Source organism: Heteronotia binoei, chromosome 1 (assembly GCF_032191835.1).
Source record: "Heteronotia binoei isolate CCM8104 ecotype False Entrance Well chromosome 1, APGP_CSIRO_Hbin_v1, whole genome shotgun sequence".
Classification (NCBI taxonomy): Eukaryota; Metazoa; Chordata; class Lepidosauria; order Squamata; family Gekkonidae; genus Heteronotia; species Heteronotia binoei.
In genome coordinates this window covers 259370555-259397681 of record NC_083223.1, presented here as the reverse complement: position 1 = coordinate 259397681, position 27127 = coordinate 259370555, and the positions used below count along the sequence as shown (strand labels likewise).

The following is a 27127-nucleotide window of genomic DNA, read 5'->3' as shown; positions in this document are numbered from 1 at the left end:
GGCCCCTGGAAGGCCTACAAGTGGAGCATGAGGATTTCCTTCATTGCTCCCACCCCGCACTTTGGTTTAGTTTAGTCCTTGGGGCTAATAGCCACTGATGGATCTCTTCATCTTGAATGGCTGTCGGGGAGCAAATATACAAGGGCTTTTTTTTTAAAGCAGGAACTCCTTTGCATACTAGGCCACACAACCCTGATGTAGCCAGTCCTCCAAGAGCTTACAGTAAACCCTGTAAGAAGAGCCCTGTAACCTGGGGAAGGCAATGGCAAACCACCCTGTTAAAAGTCTGTTAAGAAAACATCATGATGTGACCCCATGGGTCAGTAATTACTGGGTGCTTGCACAGGGGACTACCTTTACCTTTTAAGGTCTTGGAGGATTGGCTAGATAAGAGGAGTGTGACCTAATATGCAAAGGATTCTCAATGTAAAATCTCCCAAAAAGTGCGGGGAGGGGGGAGGTTTGGCATGATCTTGTTCAGAGGTAAATTCAGTGGAAACTATTTCCAAATCCAAATTCTTAAGGAAGAGTAAAAAGTGTAAAAAGTCCATTTAACCCCAGGCCCCCAGTTAATTGGGTCATGGATGTAAGGCGAGGTTGTTAATTAACAATCAGAATAAAGATAGACTGCCTATGAACAAAGAGGCTTTTCTGGCTAGTAGTTTTTGGCGGACCTGACGTCCCTGAATTCGCTTAACAAAAACACCTAACTTTTTAAAAGTTGGCAATCACGCCCAGACCTTGTGGTAGACCGTATGATACTTACACGGCTTGGGAGAGGGGGCGCCCTTTCTTCTTTACCTTGTACTAGTTTCAGTGGAAGGCTCCGAGTTCTAGAATCTCGGAGAAAAAGCTTCCCTCCTACTCCCCTGCGTCCCATACCATTCATACTTTAAACTTAAAGCACCCTTCGCATTGCAATCTCCTTAAGCAGCCAAAACCTTGTTGGAAAGAGCGCGGCCCCGCCCGAGTCGGAAAGTAGCCCCGGCAAGCCCGATGGGCCCTTACTCCCGAGTAAAGCGTGCCCCGGCTCGAGGCCCTCCGTGGGCGACGTCCCCTTTCCTCCCCTTTTGTCCTCTCCTCGCTCTCCCTGCCTCCAACTTTCTCCTCCTCGCACTCCTCCAAAGGAGGAGCTCGGCTGTCTCTTTAAGCGTCTCCTCCTCGGACGGTCCCACCCCCGCGCCAGTCCCCGCCTCGCCCCTCCCGGGCCAGGGAGAAGCAGCCGCCGCCGCCGCCGCCACAGCAGTGGTTCCGCACGGGCTGCGCGGGGGTCCCGGGCCATTTGCGCGCAGCCATGGCCGGGGCGCGCCCGGGGGTCCACGCGCTCCAACTGGAACCCCCGCGGGTCCCGGAGACGCTGCTCAAGGGCAGCAAGTTCATCAAGTGGGACGAGGTGAGTTGTGGGGGGCGGGGAAAGATCCCCCCACTCCCTTCCCGCATCCTTGCCCTCTTGCCTTGCAAAACTCTTCCTGGGAAAAAAAAATATATAGCCGCTTTCTTCTCCCTGCATGTTGCACCCCCGTTGCTTTAGTTCAGGGGGTGCCTCGCTTTGCAGGGGAGCTGCTTATAAACTACCGGGTCCTCCTCCCGCCTCTTCCCCCCCTTCCCGTGCATTCTTTCCAATTTTCCCTAGGAAACATCCACTGTCCCCTCTGTATTTTAATTCTATTCACTTACTTTTAACCACCCCCCTCTTCTCCAACTTTCTTGTTGTAAACCCTTCCTGGATTATAGTTGTCCCCCCCCCTCCATCTCTACACACCCTATTGCATTTCTTATGGGGCTTTCCTCTGTGCTGGGGCTGTGTAACTACTCTCCAGGCTGTGTTATGCACTTTAGCCTAGAGAGGATCTCCTTGAACGCTTCCCCTTCTTTCTCCCCCCCTCCCTCTTTCTGTTTTGTAGGACTCTCCTAGATTCTATTCCCTTGGAAATCCTATTCTCATGTTTATGAATTGGAGGTGACCCCCTTTCTGCTTTCCTAAGCTTTCTGCGTCTCTGTTCCCCGCTGTTTTATCTGGGGGATCCACCAAGAGGTTGCATGTGTAACCAGCAAAAGAACCCCAGTGTGCACCTTAAAAAAAGATTGCCCCTCTCACTATTTGGGACCCCTCCCCAGCATCATTGGGCACTCCAGTGTAATGCTGATGTTCTGGGAAGGAGTCCTGTTTCCTGATTCATAGCAGATCAGCTTCAGAAAGATTTGGAAACTGGGGAATATCTCTGAATTCTTTGCATGCCTTTGATGCTGTCAATATGGATTCCTTGGATGTGGGCTTGGCAGAGTTGCTCTTGAGGCGCCTTTGGGGTGCCTTGTGCCTCTAAATTCCACCCTGCTGATTTGAAAGGGCACTTCTGCAACCCCAGTTCCCACTTGGGATGTCTGGGGGCCCACTTTTTTTGGGGGGGGGAGTTTCTACCTGTGGGCTTAGTCATGTACCCAATGATCTGTCTCTAGCATAGCATCCCAGAGCTGTTAATGCTTGCTAATTCCTCCCTGGTCTTCTTCTCTGCTTCTTTCTCACCCCATAGCCCCAAAACTGGCCATACCAAGGCACTGTGGGGTGCAGTTCAACACCTCCCGCACATACCTGTGTTTTCTTCTTCCTTGTCTGAACTGCTAGCCTGCCTGCCTGCCTCTAGATCTCCCCCCCACCACCACCTTTCTTAACTATTTTTGTGTTTTATTCTTTCGTGCCCCCTCGAAATCCTAAACCAATTATTTTTCTTTCTTACAGAGTGTTGGCTGGGGTTTAAATAAGCAGCTTGCGGGTGTGTGTGGGGGGGAAGGAGTGGTGTTCTTGGGGGAAAGACTGTCAAATACTCCTCTTTTGTGATCTGTCACTTTAAATGTGACAGAGGGCCAGTGTGGTATAGTTGTTAAAGTATCAGGCAAGGATCTGGGTAAACTTTGGTTTGAATCCCTGCTCTGCCATGGAAGCTTGCTGGATGACCTTGAACCAGTCACACACGCACAGCCTAACCTACTTTGCAGGGTTGTTGTGGGGATAAAATGGAGAGGAGAACAATATAAGCCTTACTGGGCCCCATTTGAAGAGAAGGGCGGGATATTAAAAAATGCAAAAGGGGGAAAGTCTACCTTGGCCTCCTTGTTTGCTGCTACCCCTGATTCAGGGCCTCACGCATGTGTATCTTACACATTGTTCTAAGAGGAGCTTGTGTGTATATATTTATATAAATCTTTTTGGCCAAAATAGTATGCAAGAAGGAAATTGCTTGCTAACATAGAGCATGTTAAGTATAGTTAGTACTGGGTGCTCTCCATGTAGTCTTAAGCCCAGGGATTCTGGGAGTAGTGATTTCCAGTAGATCTCTGTGTTTGGAACTTCCTGAGCACGGTTATCTCAGTGTGGGGTCCATACTTTTGACAGGTACTTGGAAACCAGCTCTGCTGAGGCTGTGTTCATATGAAGCTGCCTTACATTGAATCAGACCCTCGGTCCATCAAAGTCAGTATTGTCTACTCAGACTGGCAGCGGCTCTCCGAGGTCTCAATGTGAGGTTTTTCATGCCTATTTGCCTGGGATTGAACCTGGGACCTTCCACTTACCAAGCAGGTGCTCTACCACTGAGCCACCATCCCTCTCAAAGAGAAGGCAGCCTCAATAACTACTAGGAAACTGTCTTGCCAAATAGTCTCAGTGAGACTTCCTTTCTATCTATTTCAGTGTGCATTTGCTTGGGTAGGCAGGCCGCTTCTGGGTGAGTCTTAAAACGCAGGGATGCAATCACTTCTAAGGTCAAGGGTTACAGGCAGGCCCTCTGGTATCCGTTTTCTGTGTGAACATGTAGGGTGCAGTTGAGCCTGAAGGATACTTGGGTAGGAAGTGAGTTAAAATTGCTGGCTTCAAGGTCAAGGGGGGGCATGTTCAGGATTACACCACTCTGCTAAGAAGGTTGGGCACTTGCTCTGCCTTCTTCTGGGGCGCTCCCTGCAATTCAAGAGTGACTGCAGTGTCAGGACAGGCCTCTTTTTGCTGGTCAAGTGCCCGGTGTTGGCACCCACCATTAGTCCTGAAGTGCTTTTGGGAAATGTGTGAAAGAGGCATTTCAGAGGGTACAGTCTGAGCAAATATGACACAGTCGATTTGTTGCTCAGAGGTGTGTGGCTAGCGGAAGCTCATGGAGGGATCTTGAGCACATGACCAGTGGTTCTCTGGTAACTTTGGGTGGAGCCCACCAATGTACATATTTGGAGCATTTAAATTTGGCAGAATGCAGCTTCCTGTGGTAGAGGTGAAGGGGGGATTTTTGGTGACCCCCATTGATAACAATAACGGCAGGACCTAGAGGAGGAGGGGGTTTCATTTCCATCTTGCCTTGCCTATCTAGCAGGGAGCTAGGCCTGCTGCTCTCTCCTCTCCGCCCCCCCTCCCCCCATGTTCTCACTTTCTCTCAGCCTTGTCTTGGGTTTCACAATCTAGGCCCCGCAAGGGAGCCCATGACAAGACTGGCCTCATACTTCCTTTTGCTCCATCAGACCCAAAAAAGGAAGCGGGAGCCTGAGGCAAAAAAGACAGAAAAAGGGAGGCAGATCAAGGGGCACAGCCCTTGCTTTCTTCTCCTTATAGACCAAAGGAGCCAGAGAATTGGGGGTGGGGGAGGAGGGAGGCAGCCACAGAGAGACGCATACCACCATATCCCCAGTATGAGAAAGTAGAGGCTGGAGTTGTAGCTCTTGAATTCCTCCCCCTTTGCAAAGAAATCATCCTCGCCATCTCCTCCCATGTGTTTGGGTCCAAATTTTATGGGTGTGGGGGCCGTCAGTGTTTGTCTCTGATATGGGTGCATGGGTGTGTACATACATGCGTTTGTGTGAAAATACTCTAGATATTTGACTCAGGTTTGGCACTTCCCCCCCACGGACCTTTTGTTAAGACTGTGGGCAGTTTTTGCAGTAGGGTGAAGAAGTTGCAGTTGGAATTTATCTGGAACAGCAGGTTGTTTTGGAGACTTGAGGGGGGTTGTCAGCAAGACTTAACTAAACAAGACTGGGGGAAGAGAAATTTAGGGTGGGGACTGAAGGGATCTTCATCACTAGGTACCCGTTTCGACTCTGCCTCATGTTGGCTTCCCCCTTTTCTGTCCCCCCCCCCTTGCTTGAGGATGTGAAATCTAGCGAGTGTTTGCTCAGCCCGCAGAAACATGTTCCTGAGGTTTCTGCCAACTAACCCCCCTCTCCCCCCCTCTTCCATCCAAAAAATATTTCTTAACCATCTGTGAAGGCATGGCTTGCCAGAGATTTTCTGAGGAATCTTGTCTCAGGCTTTGGTCTCCGTGAGGCAGAACAGATCTGTTGGGGTGAAATTACGAGAGGCATGGGAAGCAAGAAGAGTTTCCCCAAAGGAGACTGTAATTTTTATGTCTCCCATAAAACTTTTTTTTTTCTGTTTGGGGGGAAAAAAGCGATGGCTCACTGTAGGCTTTGTGGGTTAGTTGGCTTGCCTCTCTAGCTGCTTAAGGCACTCTCCTTTGCTTTGCCCATCCCTTTAATCCTGAAATTGGGGGGTCCCCTTTTTCTCTTTGTCCCCCTAAATTCCTCTCACAACTTCCTAACCTCGTTTCTGAAGAGAGAGCAATTTTAAAAATGTACATGTGTGTACATGTCCCCGGGTCTACATTCTCTAAAGATTTTAGGGAGTCAGCTCTGCAGTCTGCTTCTGTGTGCCCCCCTCCCCCCTTCCCAGTTGGGAAAATATTCCAAATGTGGGAGCTAGATACTATCTTCATGTCCGCCTTCCCCCCTACATTGGCTTTCCCTTTCATTGCTTCAAGAGCGATTTCCTTATCACAAGTGGGAGAGGCAGGAACAACAATTCCAGTCCAATGTTCCCAGGAAGATAACGGTCCAGAGGGCAGCGGATAGGGAGGGTTGTATGATGTGAGATATTGGGTCTGGGGAGAAAAGGGGGAGTGAAATGCAATTGCAGAGTCTCTGTTCTGTCAAAAAAGCCCCCCCCCCCCATTTCCTTTTCATCTTCCAATCCAAGATATAGTTTTCCAAGGTCTCTGAGCATTTAACAGAGGCAAGGGGGGGCACATATGGCCTCCATTAAAATTCCTGACTTGCAGTCTCCCCCCACAAATACAGTGCCTTAGGGGGATTCTCTTAGCCCAGGAATATTAGAGGGAGTCCATGTGAATTTGAGAACAGCTGTATCTGTTCAGATAATAAAGGGTATGAGCGGGAGTTGTCTGTATTGAGGGAACTGGGGGTGGTGGAAAACAAAACTTTTTTGACTGGGGAGAGTAAAGTTTTCCTCAATGGGGCTTTATTGTGGTTGTGCAAAATAAAAAATAGCTAAGTTGCACTGATTTAAAAGGGGAAAAAACCCTCTGAGATGCAATTGTCTATGCAGGTGTTACGGTACCTGTTAGAAATTTGTTTGCGGCTTTGTGTTGTATGTCATGGAGATTATGGTTAGCTGATTTATTTTACCACATTTGCATCTCTTTTGGGTTTGCTTCTAGTGAACCTGCTGTGTGCATCTGGCATACAAGGGTGGCTTTATTGTCCCATTTACTCCTCCCAACAACAGTGTAAGGTAACCTAGAGAAAGGAAGGGGAGAGAAAGACTGATCTAATGTCTCTCCAAAACTTTGTGGACAAGCAGTGTCTTGAACCTGGAGCTCAGGATCAAGAATTTGCTGCATGTGGACAGAAAATGCCCTTGAGTTCTTCAGAATTCAGATGCAGACGACCTCCTTGCAAAATTTGTCACTAAAGAAGTCTGGCTCCATACTAAAGGACTGGAAATTGGCCAGGATGATTTTTAAAAAATGCTGCAGTAGAAGCCAGGAAATTACAGGCTTGTTAATCTAATGTTTGTCTTAGGTCAGTTGGTTGAAAGCATAATTAAAGCTGGAATCATTAAGAAGAAAAAGCCTAACTGCATAAGGATGGACATGGCTTCTGCAAAGGGGAGTGCTGCTTCATCCGCCTTTTTGAGTTCTTTTGCGAATGTCAGCTAGCATCAAGATAGGAAGGATCCAGTAAGGTGTTATATACCGCAGCTTCATAAAAGCTTTTCCCTTGCCCAAGAGCTCCTGAGTAAATTTAGTGGATATTGTTTATGAGAACAAGACCTGTTACACATTAAAGGGGAGTAGAAAGTAGAAGCTTTCTGAGTGGAAAGCAGACAAGCAGCAGGGTCTCTCAGTGGCCTGCATTAAGGCGGGTGCTATTCAATTGGTTCCTATGTTGTGCACTGAAGCGGCCATGTTTGTTGGATGTTCTGGATGGTGAAAAGTCCAAGCAGAGACTGAAGAGCTCCAAAGGAATATCTTCACACGGCGTACAGGCAACAAAATGTTAAATGAACTTCCCTGTCAGCAAATGTAAAATGATACATGCTGAGGCAAAAGAAAACCATAGCTTCACATGTACACAAATGGCCATGACATCAGGAAAGAAGTTTGAGGGTCATGGCATATAGAGGGACAAATATCAGCTAGAGAGAAAGGCAAATTTCAGTCCAGGGATTTTGAGGGAAGGGTCTGAATGTGAAACTGCCAGTATTGGTGCGATCTCTATGTATTATTTATTTATTTATTTAGTGGACTTATATCCCGCCCTTCTCACCGAAGTGTCTCAGGGCGGCTCACAGCATAGTGATTCATACAATTCGATTTAAAACATTTACAAATACAATAAAACCATAGTTAATAAAACAAAGATAAGATAAAATCAGCGGTCTATAAAAGCATTTTGTTCCATCCAGAGGTGTTCTCATTATCAGTTAGGTGTTATAGGCCTGCCGGAAGAGGGCTGTCTTACAGGCCCTGCGGAACTGCCCTAGGTCCCGCAGGGCCCGCACCTCCTCCGGCAGCTGGTTCCACCAATGGGGTGCCGCTATTGAGAAGGCCCGATCCCTGGTGGATTTTAGGCGGGCCTCCTTTGGCCCAGGGACTACCAACAGGTTTTGTGAACCCGAACGTAGTACTCTCTGGGGAACGTGTGGGGAGAGACGGTCCCTAAGGTAGACAGGTCCTAGGCCATATAGGGCTTTAAAGGTAATGACCAACACCTTGTACTGGACTCGGAATATTACTGGCAGCCAGTGCAGATCCCGGAGCCCCGGCCGAATGTGCTCCCATCTTGGGAGCCCTAATAGCAGCCGGGCAGCAGCGTTCTGCACCAACTGCAGTTTCCGGGTCCGGCACAAGGGTAGCCCCATGTAGAGGGCATTACAGTAGTCCAACCTCGAGGTGACCGTAGCATGAATCACTGTTGCTAGGTCGTCGCGTTCCAGGAAGGGGGCCAACTGCCTCGCCTCGTTTGCAGTCCACACTGACAGACCCATCTCAAAAAGGCTGTTGTGAACCTGGAAAAGATGCTTAAAATGATAACCAAAATGATCAGGGGTTCGAGTACTTTCCCTGAAATGAAAGACTAAAACATTTGGGGATTTCTGTTTTAGTTAGAGAACTAGTGTAGTGACGTGGTTCGTGTCAGATTAGAAGCTGTGAGAATCAGGTTCAGACCTCTGCTCCACCATGGGCCAGTTGCATGTTCTCTGTCTAACTTCGTTGGTCTTAAAGGTGCTACTGGACTCCTACTTTGTTCTATTATTTCACAAGGTGGTTAAGAGTAAAAAAATGTGGGAAAGAAGAGTGATGTAAACTACTTTGGGTCCCCCATTAGAGAGAAAGGTGGGGAGAAATGATTTGAATAAATAATTGTTTAAAAAGAGGGGTGGTCCTGTGATAGGTTTACAGAATTTGCATGTCAACGTGAAGAAGGTGGATTGTGGCAACGTTGATGTTGTTTACCTGAATTTCAGTAAAGCTTTTCGTGGAGTTCCCCACAATGTCCTGATGGGTAAACTCGAGGACTGTGTGTGGACAGTTAGGTGGATAGGGAACTGGTTGGATGACCACACCCAAAGTGTAGTTGTCAGTGGCATTTCATCTGATTGGAAGACGATATCGGGGAAGAAGATATTTTTTATAAATGATCTGGATGAGGGGTTGGAGGGACTATTCATTAAAGTTGCAGGTGACGCCAAATTGGGAAGAGCAGCAAACACAGTGGAAGACAGAGATAGAATTCAGCAACATTTGGACACTGGAAAAGTGGGCAGACATGAGTAAGACTGCGATCACACACACTAAATAATTCACTTTCCAGCTGGATTTTGCCAGTTCACACAGTAAAATCCAGTTGGAAAGTGCATTGAAAGTGAGTTGAAAGTGCATTATTTAGTGTGTGTGATCGCAGTCTAAGATGCAGTTCAGCAAGGATAAGTACAGAGTTCTACATCTTGATAGTAAAAATGAAAAGCAAACATACTGGATTGGAGACACACTTGTAGTTAGCAGTGTGTTTGAGCAAGATCTTGGGGTACGGGTGAGCTGCAAGCTAAATATAAGCAGTCAGTGTAATGCAGTCACAAAAAAAAAGCTAATGTAGCCTTGGATTGTATCAACAGAGGAATAACCTCCAAATCACAAGATGTCATAGTCCCTCTGTACACTGCATAGGTTAGGCCACACCTGAAGTACTGTGTGCAGTTCTGGATGTCTCGCTTCAAAAAAAATGTGGGCAGAATGGAGTGGGTGCAGAGGAGGGTGACGAGGACGATCAGGGGCCTGGAGACCAAGCCCTATGAGGAGAGGCTGAGGGACTTGGGGATGAACAAAGCAAGAGTCAAGTTGCACCTTTAAGACCAACAAAGTTTTATTCAGAATGTAAGCTTTCGTGTGCTAGAAACGCACTTCCATCAGACAATAAGTATGGAATGGCAAGCAGTCCTAAATATAGAGAAAGTGGGCAGTGAGTTAGTATGCAGAGTCATGGAAACGTTTTTAGCAGATTAAAAGAGTCACACGTTGGGGTCTGGTGTTTGTTAGTTTATGGTCAGCCTGGAGAAGACGAGGTTGAGGGGGGACATGATTGCTCTCTTTAAGAATGCGAAGGGCTGTCACTCAGAGGAGGGCAGGGAGCTATTCCTGTTGGCAGCAGAGGAGAAGATTCACAATAATGGGTTTAAATTATGGGCAGAAAGGTACCAGCTGGATATTAGAAAAAAATATTTACAGTAGGAGTAGTTCAACAGTGGAATTGGCTGCGTAGGGAGGTTGTGAGCTCCACTCCCCCTGGCAGTCTTCAAGCAGTAGCTGGATGAACACTTGTGAGGGATATTTTAGACTGACCCTGCACTGAGGAGGAGGTGGAGGTTTTTATTTATACTTTATCCTTCACTCAGCATCTCAGAGCAGCTTACACTCTCCTTCCCTTCATCTCCCCAGAACAGACACTCTGTGAGGTAGGTGGGGCTGAGAGAACTGCTCTTGAAAGAACAGCTCTGAGAGAACTTTGGCTGACCCAAGGTCACTCAGCTGGCTGCATATGGAGGAGTGGAGAATCAAACCCAGTTCTCCCAGATTAGTGTCCACACTTTTAACCGCTACACCAAACTGGCTGTGAGTAGGCAGCTGGATAAGATGGCTTGTATGGCACTTCCAACTCTCTGATTCTGTGATTTTTTGTTTCTCTTTTCTTTTAATGTGTGTGTTATGTGTAGAGTCACTGAATGAAACTGTCAGGATATTCAGATACTGCTTAGTCAAATTAATGGAAGTATCCACAGATATTAACTGTGAGAACTAATTAGAACCTCCAGGTTCACGGGCAGCATACCTGTGAATATTAATCTCCTGGGTGCAAACACTGGAGGAGAGCTAGTGCTTCGCTATCCTGTCTTTGGACCTTCCAGGGTCATCTGTTTAATTGCTGTAGGAAATAGAATGCTGGACTCAATTCATATGTGCTTCCTGATTAAAATCATAGGAACATCTGAAGGGCCCTTCTGGATCAGACCAGTGGCCCATCTAGTCCAGCATCCTGCCTCTCACAGTGGCCCCAAACAGTTCCTCCAAAGGTCCAGCAACAGGGCATCAAGTTAAGCTCTTTATCTGCTGCATTAGCCCTGTCCACAAGTTACAGTGAATAGGTGTACAATCTGTACAGTGTACACTTGATTTTTTTATGCATGTTGAGCAATTCCTATATTATATTCGACACATGTACAGCTCGATGTGTGATTTTTAAAAACCTCTTATCTTTGCATACTTATCCAGTTCGCGAGTGCATGCAGGGTGTCCTGCATAGACCATACTAGCCCAAGTTTGGCAGAGTCTGAAAACGAAGCAGAGTTGACTACGGTAGGCTCAGAGACCACCAGGGAAGATCAGAGTTGCTATACAGAGGTTGCTATTGCAAAAAAACATGGTTGCTATGCAATGGCAAACCACTTCTGCTCATACCTTGCCTTGAAAACCCCATAAGCTGGAATTCATGGGGTTGCCATAAGTTGGTTGCAACTTGACGACACTTAATTAGGTACTGGTCTTCAGTTTAATTTGTAAAGTGAGTGCCCCTTGCTAATTTCTTTCAATCAGATGTTCACGAGTGCGCACAAGGTGTCCATGCATTCACTGCAACATGTAGAAGATGTGGGAAGTTTCCTGCTTCGGTTCCTTGCTTTTGAACTGTCCTGTCCCCCATTTCCCCTGTGATGTGGCCACTGATGTGAGTGATGAGGTAGTGAAGTTTCAGAGGGTCTTCAGTGGAAGAGCAAGATTCAAGTCCAGCACCACCGAGACAAACAAAGTTTTTGGGTATAAGCTTTTGAGCGTCAGAGCTCCCTTGGAAGCTTAATGCCCCCAAAATCTTGTTCTTCTCTAAGGTGTGATTGGACTCAAGATGGTAAACTGTGACCAATTCCCCACAAGGCTTGTTCGGGCATTGTAGCTCTTTTTCCCCTGACACTTATGTCCGATTTTGCACAAGTTGCCGCGGGGCTATACTTGTCCCACATCTTTCCTGTGGCAAGCAGAAACTGGTTTTCAGAGGATCTTGCTTGCCACAGGAAAGAGGTGATGCAAGTCGCAGCCCCGGGGCAGCTTGTGCGAAATCGGACGGAAGCATGGTGCGGGGGGAGAGCTCGGATGCCGGAACAAGCCTAGTGAGGAATCGGTATGTGTAAATTGCTCTGGTTAGATCTCACCTAGAGCAGGGTTTCCCAAACATTTTTTTCCCGTGGCCCGATTATTTTTACACTTCTCCTTTGTGGCCCACTAAAGTATGGGGGTGGAGCCAGGAATTATGTCACAGAGATGGGGGGAAGGAAGGAAGGAAAATGGAGCTCAGGCTTTGCAGCTTGTGTCAGTCTTCAAGCCTAGCTTTTCTCTGCACAACAGAGAGACGGGAGAAGGAAGGAAGCCAGACGGAGCTCAGGCTTTGCAGCCTGTGTCAGTCTTCAAGTCTAGCTTTTCTCTGCACAACAGAGAGACAGGGGAAGGAAGGAAGCCAAACGGAGCTCAGGCTTTGCAGCCTGTGTCAGTCTTCAAGCCCAGCTTTTTTCTGCACAAAAGAGAGATGGGGGAAGCAGAGCTCATTCTTTGCTGGGGGCGGGGCTAGCTTTAGCTTTTCTTGTGACCCGGTAGTGAGGCTTCTGTGGCTCGGTGCTGGGTCGCGACCCTGTGAATGTGAAACACTGACCTAGAATATTGTGTTCAGTTTTGGGGCACCATATTTTAAGAAAGTTATAGACAAGCTGGATTGTATCCAGAGGAAAGCAATCAAGATGGTGAGGGGTCTGGAGACCGAGTCCTATGAGAAAAGGCTGAAGGAGCTGGGTATGTTTAGCCTGGAGAGGAAATGACTGAGAGGTGATATGATCATCACCTTTAAGTACTTGATGGACTGTCATATAGAGTATGGTGCAGAATTGTTTTCTGTTGGACCAGAACCAATGGGTTGAAATTAAATCAAAAGAGTTTCTGGCTCAGCATTAGGAAGAACTTCCTGACAGAGCAGATCCTCAGTGGAACAGGCTTCCTTGGGAGGTGGTGGACTCTCCTCCTTTGGAGGTTTTTAAGCAGAGGCTAGATGGCCGTCTGACTGCAATGCTGAATCTGTGAATTAGGCAGATCATGAGAAAGAGGGCAGGAAGGGTTGCAACAGTTCTTGGTCCTTGTGGCCCTTTCTTACATGCCCAGGGAAATGCTGATTGTCACCTTGGAATCAGTCAGCAGTTTTTCTCCAGGACACTTTGGCAAGGGATCCTGGAGGCTTTTGCCATCTTCTGGGCATGGAGCAAGGGTCACTGTTGATGTATGCGGGAGGAGAGGTATTTGTGAAGTTCCTGGATTGTGCAGGGGGTTCGACTAGCTGACCCTGGAGATACCTCCCAACTCGATGTTTCTGCAAAATGAAACAGAATTAGTCTTTGCAAATGTACAGGTGGATACTGCTCATCCTTTCTCTCCTACCCACTCAATGTTGGACTATTGCAATTTCCTGTTGAAGGGCATAGACAATACCAACCTTCCCACCCCTGATGAAGAGCAGTGGATTGGAAGTTAGGGAAATGGAGCCGGTGAGAGGGAACTGGTGGTCCTTGGAGAAATCAGAAAAGCGGGTTGAGAAGGGTGCTGCAGAAACCTACCCCTGCTGGGTGCTGTGTACATTAGTGTTAAAAGCAATCTAAATCTCTAATATCCTCTCCTCTGGGAACTGTAATGTTACGGGGAGAGACAGGTGTATCTCTAGTAGATAATTCTCGACTCCCCAGATTATAATTTCCAGAACGTGGGTGAGGGAGTGAGGAGCTGTAATAGCTAAAGTGGCATGTGTTTATTTAAGCATAACAGATACTCAGAAATGTATTCTTTATGTGCCCTTGGAGTCTAGCAAAAGTAGCATCAGGGCATTGGGCAGGGCTTTTTTTTTTTTTTTTGTAGTAGAAACTCCTTTGCATATTAGGCCACACCTCCCTGATATAGCCAATCCTCCAAGAGCTTACAGGGCTCTTAGTATAAGGCCTATTGTAAGCTCCAGGAGGACTGGCTACATCAGGGAGGTGTGGCCTAATATGCAAAGGAGTTCCTGGTACAAAAAAGTCCTGAGGCTACCTGGTCTATCCACTGATGTTTATGTGAACAAAGGTCTTGGAACTCAGTGGGGGAGGGTCAAGGCATCTCTCTGTCAGGAGGCAGTGTCCTGGCCCCACTGATGGACCTCCTGATGGCACCTGGTTTTTTTGGCCACTGTGTGACACAGAGTGTTGGACTTGATGGGCCATTGGCCTGATCCAACATGGCTTCTCTTATGTTCTTATGGCCACTGTGTGACACAGAGTGTTGGACTGGATGGGCCATTGGCCTGATCCAACATGGCTTCTCTTATGTTCTTATGAGGGCAAGAGTGAAAGGCTGCTGTTCAACATCTACATTACTATGCGTAGAAAAGCTGCGCCCATTGAACTTCTGCCTGTTAGGCTTCTGGAACAGGAGCCCCAACTGAGAACTGTTAAGCATTTGACCTGGGGAAACTTGAGTATGGTTACCAGCTTAGCCAGTGTTTGACTGAATCACTAAAGTAGGGATAGTGGTGTGTGACTTTGCAGGGTGGTTGTTTGGGGGGAAACGGGTCATAAATACTGGGGAAAGTCTTGGCGTGTTGAGAAGTGAATGGTTAACTGTAATTATGGGTGACGGCATCCTGGCAGATGTGCGTGGGCAACTCATAGGGAGAATGGAAGGCAACAACAACTGTGGAGGCAGGAATTCTGGACTTCAGTTGCCTTGGGTCACTCACGGGTCACTATTCTCCAAGGGTTTAGCATTCCTGGTTGCTCTCCTATCCAGATGCTGTTGACTTCTAGACTGATAAAATCAGTGTTGCCTTGCTGGATCAGGGCTGTAGCTCAGGGCCCCCCAACCGTGACCCCCTCCGACGTCTTTTCTGACACAGCCAAGTGCTTTTAGAAAGTGGATGAGTCTTGATGCAGCTTTTTCTCAGCTGGGTTTCTGCTTGGCTGTTCAGATCAAAGGCATCCTGTTAAACAAAACTTCTGCCTTAAATATCGTAGTGTTACTATCAGATGTGTATATAATGTGGATCCCTGTTCTTGTGTGGCTGGCTCAGTCTCCTTTGACAACCATTTTAGTTATTGTGCCCGCTGTCAGAATTCCAGAGGTGCTCACATGCTCAGAAAGGTTTGCTCTAGCATTCTGTTTTCTGCCAGAGCAGGAGTGTCCAAACTTGCTTAATGTAAGAGCCACATAGAATAAATGTCAGATGTTTGAGAACTGCAAGACATGAACACCAGATGTTTGAGAGCGGAAGGAAGGAAGGAAACCAAGCAAATAGGAGGGTGAGGGTGAAGGTGAGGGAGGGAGAGCTGGAAAGAAAGCAACTTTAACTTTAAATGCATTCTCCAAGCTGCCAACTGGCTTGGCTTGGAGAAGTGATTTAAAGAGGGAAATGCCTTCTCCAAGCCAGCCGACAGAGCAGTGGAGGGTTTGAGAGCCACACAATATGTGTGAAAGAGCCACATGTGGCTCCTGAGCCACAGTTTGGCCACCCCTGTGTCAGAGGCTTCCAGCAAGCTCAGAAGCAAAACACAGAAGTGGTGGACTTCCCCGTTTTTTGCCCTGACGCTTGCTAAGAGTGGTATACTGCCCCTGTTTATGGAGGTTCCATTGACCTAGCATGTCTGGAACTGGAAGTCATCAATAATAACCATAAACCTATGCAAACTTTTAAAAAGTCATTTAAGCTAGTGGCAGTAGTGAACTTCTTGGGGTTAGAGACCTACTTTTACATGTTACCTTATCAAGCATTTGGCACTTTGAAGGTACAATACAAACAACGAATTAGCAGCTCCCTGTAATTCGGCTAAAGGGTGTTAACTGTTTGCTTTCACTTTCGCAGGAACCAACCAATCGGGCTCTCGTGACCCTGCGGGTGGACCCACAAGGGTTTTTTCTCTACTGGACTGGCCCCAGCATGGTACGTGCTCATTGGCTTGAGCAGACTCTTTGTTTCTCTTCCTTCACCCCCTGGTGAATTGTTATATATTTTGCTTTTTCTTATTACAAGCGAGGCGTCTTATCACTGTGGCAGTATGACCTAGCCCGGAAACCCTTGGTATTTATGAGTGGCCTCTTATCTTGGCAGCCAGGGGTAGGAAGGAGTCTGAACAGAGTTTTTCAGGGTGGGTGGGTGGGCACCAAGAAATCCACCTGTTTTTTTCTCATGTTCTAATCACATAAAACAGTAAGAAGCCTTTCTAGGAATTGCTCATTTTAACCTTTTGCTTGCTTTGAAATTGTAACAAGACTTCCCTTTCTAGGTTTCTCCAAGTTGAACCAAGGGTTAAAACAAGCAGTGAGGGGTTCCTAGAGAGGACTTTTTTGTGTGAAGGGTTGGTGAGGTCCTTCCCTCCCTCATGCCTCTCTCTCTGTGTTCTTTTAGATATATCCAAGTGGGCAGCCGTGTTGGTCTGAAGCAGTTGAACAAAGCAGGAGTCAAGTTTCACCTTTAAGACCAACCAATTTTTATTTAGAACATAAGCTTTCGTGTGCTCTTAAGCACACTTCATCAGATGAGGACTCCAGCACAGTGAGCAAAGCCATACATAGCTGAGCAGAGCCATATATAGCTGGTAGCCAGTGGCCCAGAATGCAACATGGTACAGATTTAAGAACCAGTGACAGTGAAGTAAAATTATCTGGTAGGCAATGGTTTAGAATGTAAAATGGTACAATGACAGAATAGTAAAATTAACAAATTGAGCAAACCCCAATTTGATCTGAGCAGCATGAGCATGTGAATGCAACAAAATAGCAGTATGCAGTAAAATTAACAAATTGAGCAAACTTTTGATCTGAGTAGCATGAGCATGCGAAAGCAACAGAGCATGCAAAAGCAACAAAACAGTAGTATGCCAAAATGTGAGATTGTCAATATGTGATATGTGAGGAGGGTTACAAAGAGGGCCTCTGACTGCCCTCAGCAGTGCAGCCAACAGGGGAGGGATGGTCTTTTACAATACCTATTGTTGGAAGAGCCAGGCAATCAGAGTTCAGCTGCCAGCCGTCCTGTCTCCCCCTCCGCCCCAGGGGAAGGAGTGATATGCGGCAGGCTCCCTTCATTCCACTCTCTTGTCATGCCTTCAGTCGTTCAGCTGGTTTGGCAAGTATGCTGAGGCTGGAGCCAGAGGGAGAGAGAAAAGAGCAGGGAGGGAACATAAGAATTGATTTGACCAGCAACCTCCTGCTTCCTCCCTCCCCAATTTGCTTTCTTTACTTTTCTGGCTTTGCCACCCACCCCTCTCAGCAATCTACCTTTGCCATCACCAGCACCACCCCAACCTGAAACCTGACTCTTGAGGCTTGTGAAATTCAGCAGCTCTGCGCTGAGTCAAAACAGTGGTCCCTCTAGCTCAAAATTGCTTTCTTTGACTGGCTGCTGTTCACCAGGATCTCAGCAGAGAAAAAGTTTTTCCCCCGTGCCTGTGGCTCAAGGTTTAACTGGAGATGCCTGGAATTAAACTCGGCACCTTCTGTCTGCAAAAGATACAGTGGTTCCATCACTAGGCCCATCACCCGAAGATCAAACTTTATGGGGTGGCTGGGCAATTTCAGAAGGAGATGCTACTTTGTACTGGCTCAGTCTAACTTGGGGTCCCTAACATGGTGCCCGCGGGTGCTGTAGCGACTCCCAACATGTTTCCTGCAGCCCATCAAGTGTTTTTGGAAAGTAGGCGGGATAGGGTTGCCTGTTCCTACATAGCCTCTGATTACTGGCAAAATAATTCAATGTATTCAAAAACCGAATCAAATAAATATAAATTCATTTACCGAGAAACAGTCAAATATTCACAAGGTGTAGTGCACACACTAATTAATGCATATAGCAATCCAAGACCGTGACTTGTGAGAAAACAGTCCAAATGATCCGACTAAGTTCTTTTGGTGCTGTACCAATTTCCCCCAATCTGAACTCTCGGATTTGAAGTGGAATTTGGTTCAGCACCAAAAGAACTTAGTCGGATCGTTTGGACTGTTTTCTCACAAGTCAAGGTCTTGGATTGTTATATGCCTTAATTAGTGTGTGCACTACACCTTGTGAATATGTGACTGTTTCTCGGTGAATGAATTTATATTTATTTGATTCTATTTTTGAATACATTGGATTTTGCCAGTAATCATAGTCATGTGTTTTCTAGTGCTTTTCAGCTCTGTGTTTGTGGTCCATGGCTTCCTCTTTGTGGTTTTTGTTTTTTTGGTTTAACAATTTTTATTGATAACATATGGTTACAATGCCTAATTATATCCTTACTATCTCTAACCCATATGATATTTTCAATCCCCCCTCCCTCCGTTACTAGACTCCCGCCGAGGTTATATACTTAAGTTCAATTATAAAGGTACCCTGAACCAATCAAAATTCAATGTCTTTCTTTTCTCACATTCAAATTAAAAGATTGTCCAATGTCTTTTTACATTCCACTCTTGTTCTATATATCCTCTAAATTTCTTCCACTCCTTTTTAAACACGTCCAAGTCATAGTCTCTTAAAGTTCTTGTTAATTTGTCCATCTCACTCCACGATAAAACTTTCACAATCCAGTCCCATTTCTCTGGTATTTTTTCTTGTTTCCACAACTGCGCATACAGTGTCCTAGCAGCTGAGAGCAAATACCAAATTAAAGTCCTATCTTCTTTTGGAAATTTTTCCATTTGTAATCCCAGCAGAAAAGTCTCTGCAACTTTCTTAAAGTCGTATCCCAAAATTTTAGAAATTTCTTGTTGTATCATCTGCCAAAACTTTTTCGCTCTTTCACAAGTCCACCACATATGAAAAAAGAACCCTCATGTTTTTTACATTTCCAACATCTATCCATTTGTGGGTTTTGTTTTTTGTCCCACATGGCCTCTGACAGGGGCTCCCAGGCGCATCATGGCATCACCCAGAAATGATGTAATCACTTTGCTGTTGTTTGGGGGGTGACATTCTAGTTTTTGGGCAGAACTCTGTGGGGGTTTTGCCTTCAAAACCATAGAGTTTGCCCAAAAACTGGAGCATCACTCCCCCCCCCCCGACAGTGACGTGATGTCATCTGGCAACATTCTATTCAGGGGTAGGGCTGGCTGGCTGTGGGTTGAAGCCCTGAAAAACAGGAGAACCCCTTATTTATTTTATTTATTTATGATTTATATCCCGCCCTTCCCACAAAAGTGGCGCAGGGCGGCTCACAACAGGGCGGCTCAAACACGAAATTAAACAAGTGTTTAAATATATAAGCATTTAAAACATTTAAAACCTTAAAAACATTAAACATTACAACAGTATGTATAACAGGAGTCTGGAAAAGCTGCATTTAGTTTCTCATATCAGTTAAGTGTAGGCTAGCCGGAAGAGGGTTGTCTTACAGGCCCTGCGGAACTGGACAAGGTCCCGCAGGGCCCTCACCTCCTCCGGCAGCTGATTCCACCATGTAGGGGCCATAACAGAGAAGGCCCTATCCCTAGTAGATTTTAGGCAGGCTTCTTTTGGCCCAGGGATAGCGAGAAGATTTTGGGTTCCCGATCTCAGTACTCTCTGGGGAACATGTGGGGAGAGACGGTCCTTCAGGTAGGCAGGTCCCAGGCCATATAGGGCTTTTTAAACCCCTGAGAACCCTAAGGTGGGATCAGGTGGGGCTTTTGCCCAGCAAGGCTTCTGATTCGCCACTGGAGTTCTAACAGGCTGCCCAGATTCCCCAAGCTGGGATCATGATGAGAAATACAAGTGGAACTGGAGGTCTTTAAAACAATCAGTTTAGTGAGATTACTGAATTAGAATTCATTAACAAGTTTAGGACAGTGAACCCCCCCAGGCTGAATACAGATGTTGGATTCTTATTAATCGAATGTGTTACACTTTGCATTCTAGTGCTGCCTCCTGCCTCTTACTAGTAACATTTTCATAATATCTCTCCCACATCTCTCATGTGGATAGAAGGGCTGATAGATATTCATCCTCATTTGTGTCTGTCAGAATGAGTTCTGGCTAACTGAAAGCTTGTACCCTGGAAAAATGTTGTTGGTCTGAAAGGTGCTAGTGGACTCCAATTTTCTTATGCTACTAATACAGCTACCCTCTTGAAATTGCTATAAATTTAGTATTCCATAAATACCCTTGCAGGACTTGGTGTCTTGTCTCCAGCCATCCACTTAGGTTTGCCAGGTCCAACTCAGGAAATATCTGGGGACTCTGAGGGTGGAGCCAGGAGACTTTCTCACTCCCTAAAAATAAATACATAAAAATGCAGCAGAGCAGTTGCCCTGAATACAGTCATTTCCTCCTCTTTTTTTGCATTCAAATGCTTCCACAGCAGCTGCACTTCCACTAAAATGGAAGTGAACTCTCATACACACACTCGCAAAGCAGTCAAACAGTTTGCATGCCCATTCTTTTGTGATCTCCCTGGGGCAATGGTTTAGATAGCTTTACTCACTGGAGTTGCTAAATGTAACAATCTGCTGTATTTCAACCAACTTAAGGAAAGAAAGGTCTAGGGTGTGGAGTTTTCCTCTATCCCATGCTCAGGTTCTAGTTAACTCTGAGCTATCTCTTTTACTACGCAGATAGCTTCTGAAAGGAATACAAAATGAACAAAGGGGCTCTCTGACTTCCCCCCTCTCTCACACACACACAGGTGGCTCTTCCTGCTCACCACACCCCCCACAGCTTCAGTCTCACTGAGATTTAAAGGCACACACACACCTTCCAAAAGAGAAGCAGTTGCAAGCTTCTGAACCCACCTGAGATCTAAAGGCTCATCATGGCTGTTGGGGCAAGGCTTCCCCCCTGCCAGCCAGCTGTCTGGGAGTGGGGAAAAGCCTGCAAAGCTGGGGGATCCCCTGCACAGACCTAGAGACTAAAACAAAAGCAAAAACTAGGGGTTTTAGTGTTAAAAGTAGTCCGATATAGAAAACCACTAAGAAACTATTTTTAATAGTTATAGAGTTAATACATTCAATTCCAACATAACATTCTATCACAAGCCAGTGTATGTAATCACAGGAGCAACCTTTTTCTCTTACAACCCTCCAAAAAATTAAGGTCTGCAACACAGTCAGTTCATTTGCAAAAATCATGTGCAAAAATCTTGTCCAAAGGAGGGATCAGGAAATCTTTACAGCCTTCATACAGATCCCCCTTCTAGATAATTCAAGACGTTTCCCCAGAGCCTTTGAAATGTCTTAGAGCAAGGGTGATCGATTGCTTATGCTCTGGTCTTGGATTGGCCAAGAGGTCTGCCCCACTGGTGACCCTTCATGGTTAATGACTGCCTTTCCCTGTGTGGTGATTGCACTTTCCTCATTTTAGTGGCGGAAAGTGCCATCACATCACAGCTGATTTATGGTGACCCTGTAGGGTTTTCAAGGCAAGAGATGTTCAGAGGTGATTCACCATTGCCTGCCTCTGCGTTACAACCCTGGGATTCCTTGGAAGTCTCCCACCCAAATACTAGCCAGGGCTGACCCTGCTTAGCTTCCGAGATCTGACAAGATTGGGCTAGCCTGGGATCTTAGCCTGTGGGATAGCCTCCACCTCCCTTTGCAGACATGCTTGGGCAGCCACAGCCTGCTCCTGAGCCTTTTTGGAAGCTGTCTTTAATCTGCAGAATGGGTTTCCTGAAGCGAATACAGTTTTAAGGGTTATGCAGAGCTGAATTGTTGTTAAATGCCTTCCCCAGATCAGGAAAGCTCAGACAGCTGTGTTGACTTTGTGACGTGGATGTGGAATTGTGGATTAATGTGTTGGTAGAAGATAGAGTTGGATGGGGGTTTGGAAATAGGGGAAATCCCATTCTCCTCTCATCCTCCATTCTTGCTCTAGTTAAACCCTCCTCTTGAAATTCCCCGCTTGTGCGTTTTCCTCCCCTACCTTTAAAAAAACATTTTTGGTTTGCAGTACTCAGCGCCAGTTAACTTTGGATTTGTTCGCCTGTGTACATTATTGTCTTTTTATATTTATTGGGAAACTTGATGGTTGGCCCAGGTTCACAGAAACAATATTAACTAGCTGAGGAGGAACCCCTCTTAGAAATTATCTGGTCCGCCCAGGAAACCCCTCCCTGCCCCGTTGTTAGTTGTATTGACGATGGTGGGCAGATTATGAAATGCGAAATGTGGGTTTTAAACATTTGAGGAATGTTGTATTGTTAAGCCGGTGACATTGTTCAGTGTTTGACTGAGAGAAGCGGGTTAGAAACAGCAGGTGGAACTGAGGCTCCTCAGAGCATTGAAGTGGCAGTTGGGGCTATTGTGGTCCCTGCTTTATCTTTGTTCTTGTTTGTGGTGTGGATCGTGTGGACAGGGGGAAATCCTTAGTAGTGGAAGTAAAAGGGGGACTCGGAGGAGAGAGTGACTGTGGGTTGGTGTGGCTGTTTTCATCCCCTCCGTCTTGCCGTAGCTGCGAGAAGAAGGGAGAAACGTGTCTTGATTTGTTTTGAAAAGATAAATCCAGATTTCATTTCCGTCTACTCATCGAGAGAAAAATGTGCCACGCCTTTTTAGGGGTGTGCTGTTAGCTTTGGACACCTGAACTCCAAAACAACTTTTCTCTCTTCCTGTGGCAGTTCTTTTTCCTCCCTTCTCCTGGACACCCTCCCCACCCTCAAAAATAATTTCCTTTTGACCGGAGGAAAACCTCTACGGCTTTCCATTCTTTGCCTCTTTGCTACCACACAATTTCCCTGTGGTTGGAAGCTCTTTTACATCTGGCCAAGACCCAAGGCAGAACAGTTAGCTTAAGTGGCTATCTACGGCTTCCGCTGCCTCTCTTCTCCCTTGGCTTCCGACGAACGCTTGAACAGACAGTCCAGAAGGAGCGAGAATGGGGGGGGGGGGGGACAGGCAGGTAACGGGCACCAGAGCATGAGAGAATGGGCTCTGCTAGCGTAAGCTTTTTCCAGAAGGCAAGCACACACACCCCACCCACCCCGGAACTTCCCTACCACCAAAACGTTTTATAAAAATTATGTGATTCAATCTGCTGTGTGCCTCAAGCAGAGAGCAGACGTCTGTTTCTGAGCTGAGAGTTCCTGATAATTTGGGTGAGTTGAGTGAGCTCAGTTTCAGTGTACAAGGTGATGCTGGAACCTTCAGTAACTCAAGTTGAAGCAGAAGTTATGGTGGGACCAGCCCTTGCAACTCAAGGCCTATAATGTACACATGAACATGCACAGAGCCGCCTTGTACTGAATCAGACTTATGTTCCATCAAAATTAGTATTATCTACTCATACTGGTGGTGGCGGCTCTCCAGAGTTTGGGGCAGAGATCTTTCACATCACCTGGACCTTTTTTCTGGTTTAACTTTTTTATTAAGTTTCAAACAAGGAGGAGATAAAGGAGATCACCTGGACCTTTTTAACTAGAGATGTTAGCAATTGAACCTGGGACTTTTTGGATGCCAAGTAAACACTCTGCCACTGAACCAGAGCCACTCTTTTGGCATAGAGTGCAGGGCATTCACTTGGACAGATTTAGAAGTGAACTTAGACCAATTCACAGAGGCTAGTTTCATGGAATCATAGAGTTGGAAGGGACCTCCAGGTTAATCTAGTCCAACCCCCTGCACAATGCAGGAAATTTGCAAATGCCTCCCTCCCATATACGTACATCCCCAGTGACCCCTGTTCCATGCCCAGAAGATGGCAAAAACCTCTGGGATCCCTTGCTAAACTGGCCTAGAGAAAAATTGCTCACAGGCCCCAAAATGGCAATCACCATTTCCCTGGGCGTGTAAGAACGGCCACAAGAACTAAGCACTGATGCGACCCTTCCTGCCTTAATATGTTGTCAAAGACTTTCATCGCCAGAGTTCATTAGTTGTTGTAGATTTTCGGGCTGTATGGCCATGGTCTTGGCATTGTAAAGCCTGACGTTTTCACCAGCAGCTGTGACTGGCATCCTCAGAGGTATAACACAGATGGCTAGAGTTCTCTCTGTGTCAAAGTGAGAAGTGCCTGCCATCTTCTTCTCACTTTGACACAGAGAGAACTCTAGCCTTCTGTGTTATACCTCTGAGGATACCAGTCACAGCTGCTGACGAACTGTCAGGTTCTACAATGCCAAGACCATGGTCATACAGCCCATAATATCTACAGAAACCTTTCTGCCTTCATCTCATGATCTGCCTAAGATGGCCATCTAGCTTCTGCTTAAAAACCTCCAAGGAAGGAGAGCCCACCATCTGCCAAAGAAAGCCTGTTCCACTGAGGAACTGCTCTAACTCTCAGGAAGTTCTTGGAGGGTATAAGCTTTCAAGAGTCAAATATACTCCAAAAGCCAATCTTGGGAAATTTTGTTAGTTTCAAAGTGCTCCTGAATGCAAATGCCACTGTTCAACTGCAGACCAACATAGTTACCCTCTGAAACTCTAAAAAGGCAAATTCAGTTTTGGGCTGTATCAACGGAAGTGTAGTGTCCAGATCACATGAAGTGATGGTAGCCTGAAACTCTTCTGATTTAATTTCAGCCCACTGGTTCTGGGCCAATCTTCTAGGGCAACAGAAAACAATTCCGCATCATCTTCTATATATGTCAGTACTTGATTGTGATCATATCACCTCTCAATCATCTCCTCTCCAGGCTAAACATACCCAGCTCCTTCAGCCTTTCCTCATAGGACTTGGGTCTCCAGACCCCTCACAATCTTCACTGCCCTCCTCTAGACACGTTCCAGCTTGTCTATATCCTTCTTAAATTGTGCCCAAAACTGCACACAGTATTCTAGGTGAGATCTTACTACAGCAGAGTAGAAGAAGTTATTGGATTTATATCCCGCCCTCCACTCTGAAGAGTCTCAGAGCGGCTCACAATCTCCTTTACCTTCCTCCCCCACAACAGACACCCTGTGAGGTGGGTGGGGCTGGAGAGGGCTCTCACAGCAGCTGCCCTTTCAAGGACAACCTCTGCCAGAGCTATGGCTGACCCAAGGCCATTCCAGCAGCTGCAAGTGGAGGAGTGGGGAATCAAACCCGGTTCTCCCAGATAAGAGTCCACACACTTAACCATCACACCAAACTGGCTCTCCATCAGAGTAAACTGATACCATCACTTCATGTGATCTGGACACTACACTTCCGTTGATACAGCCCAAGACTGAATTTGCCTTTTTAGAGTTTCAGAGGGTAACTATGTTGGTCTGCAGTTGAACAGTGGCATTTGCATTCAGGAGCACTTTGAGACCAACAAAATTTCCCAAGATGTGGCTTTTGGAGTATATTTGACTCTTGAAAGCTTATACCCTCCAAGTCTTGATGGGTAGTCATCTTAGTTTGTAGTACCACCATTAAAGACTAGCAAAATTTGTGGCAGGAGATGAGATTTTGTGAGTCAGTGTTCACTGTTTCAGATACAGCAAAATCTTGATTCTACTCAACTGGAAACTAGCTGTTCATGGAGGCTAGCTGTTAGTAGCTGGTTAGTAGCTGTTAATGGACAGACTGCATCTCCGATTTCAAATGCAGTCAACCTCTGAAACCCAGATGCTACTGGGTAGACAACACGAGATTGCTATTGTCTTTCTGCCCTGTTTTGAACTTCTTAGAAGCATCTGTTCGGCTGCCATGGGAAGCAGGGATGCTTATCTTAAATCAGCCTTTCATCTCATTCAGGTTTGCTTTTTCATCATACAGATGGTGGTTGGGGTAGGGCTCAGGTGGAATTGGGTAATAAGCCAGTAACATCTAGCAGGGAAAAATCTAAGTGGAAAAAGTCTTAATAGTGCTTCAGTCTTATTAAAAGCACCCAGGATGTTTAATCCACTTTAAAAATGTGCTTGTCAACTTTGCTTGGGCTGGCTAGAATGCTGGAAGGGAGGAACAGCTTGGCTTCATGCTCAGCAGAGAATATTGCCTGCCTATGTTTGGAGTGCCTCACAATCCTCTCTGGTTGTCACCACCCTGAACAATTTAGTGTCATCTGCAAACTTGGCCACTTCACTGCTCACTCCCAACTCCAAATCATTTATGAACAAGTTAAAGAGCATGGGACCCAGTACTGAGCCCTGCGGCACCCCACTGCTTACCATCCTCCACTGCGAAGACTGCCCATATATACTCACTCTCTGCTTCCTATTAATCAGCCAGTTTTTGATCCACAAGAGGACTGTCCTTTTACTCCATGACTCTCGAGTTGAAAGGGACCTCCAGGGTCATCTAGTCCAACCCCCTGCACAATGAAGGGAATTCAAAATACTGCCCCCTAAATCCACAGGATCCTTATTGCTGTCAGATGACCATCTAGCCCAGGGGTGGGGAACAGTGGCTCTCCAGATGCTTTTTGCCTACAACTCCCATCAGCCCCAGCCAGCATGGCCAGTGGCTGGGGCTGATGGGAGTTGTAGGCAAAAAACATCTGGAGAGCCACTGTTCCCCACCCCTGATCTAGCCTGTGTTTAAAAACTTCCAAGGGAGGAGAGCCCACCACCTCCTGAGGAAGCCTCTTCCACTGAGGAACCGCTGCAATGGTCAGGAAGTTCTTCCTAATGTTGAGCCAGGAACTCTTTTGATTTAATTTAAACCCATTGGCTCTGGTCCTACCTTCTGGGGCTGCAGGAAACAGGAAGGACTTCTGGGCAGAGTGGTTCTTCAGTGGAACAGGCTTCTTCAGGAGGTGGTGGGCTCTTCTCCTTTAGAAGTTTTCATACAGAGGCTAGATGGCCATATAACAGCAATGCTGATTTTGAGAACTTAGGCTGATCATGAGGCGGAGGGCAGGAAGGGTTGCATCAGTGCTTCGTTCTCATGGCCCTTTCTTACAGGCCCAGAGAAATAAAGTTTGGCCAGGGATCCTGGAGGTGTCTTGTCATCTTCTGGGCATGGAACAGGGGTTATTGGTGGTGTGGGGTGGGAGGTATGTGTGCATTTCCTGCATTGTACAGGGGGTTGGACTAGATGGCCTTGGAGGTCCCTTCCAACGTTATGATTCTAAGAAACGATGCGGCCATGGGTTCATGGTAGCAGCATTGGGACGTTATAGAATCATAGAGTTGGAAGGGGACCTCCAGGGTCATCTAGTCCAACCCCCTGCACAATGCAGGAAACTCACAAACACCTCCCCCTAAATTCACAGGATCTTCATTGCTGTCAGATGGCCATCTAGCCTCTGTTTAAAAACTTCCAAGGAAGGAGAGCCCACCACCTCCCGAGGAAGCCTGTTCCACTGAGGAATCGCTCTAACAGTCAGGAAGTTCTTCCTAATGTTGAGCCGGAAACTCTTTTGATTTAATTTCAACCCATTGGTTCTGGT

At 46.5% G+C, this 27127-nt stretch overlaps 1 protein-coding gene across 2 annotated transcripts in view; it reads left to right on the top strand.

Moving 5' to 3' along the window:
* Nucleotides 1–1205: 1205 nt before the first annotated feature.
* The window catches only part of PLCB3 (phospholipase C beta 3), an 89641-nt gene continuing 63719 nt past the window's right edge, over nt 1206–27127 (top strand). For both annotated transcript variants that reach the window (XM_060254593.1, XM_060254586.1), the window contains exons 1-2: nt 1206–1393; nt 15745–15822. In XM_060254593.1, the coding sequence (XP_060110576.1) occupies nt 1295–1393; nt 15745–15822 (177 nt within the window). In that variant the 5' untranslated portion in view covers nt 1206–1294. The remainder of the gene's footprint in view (nt 1394–15744; nt 15823–27127) is intronic.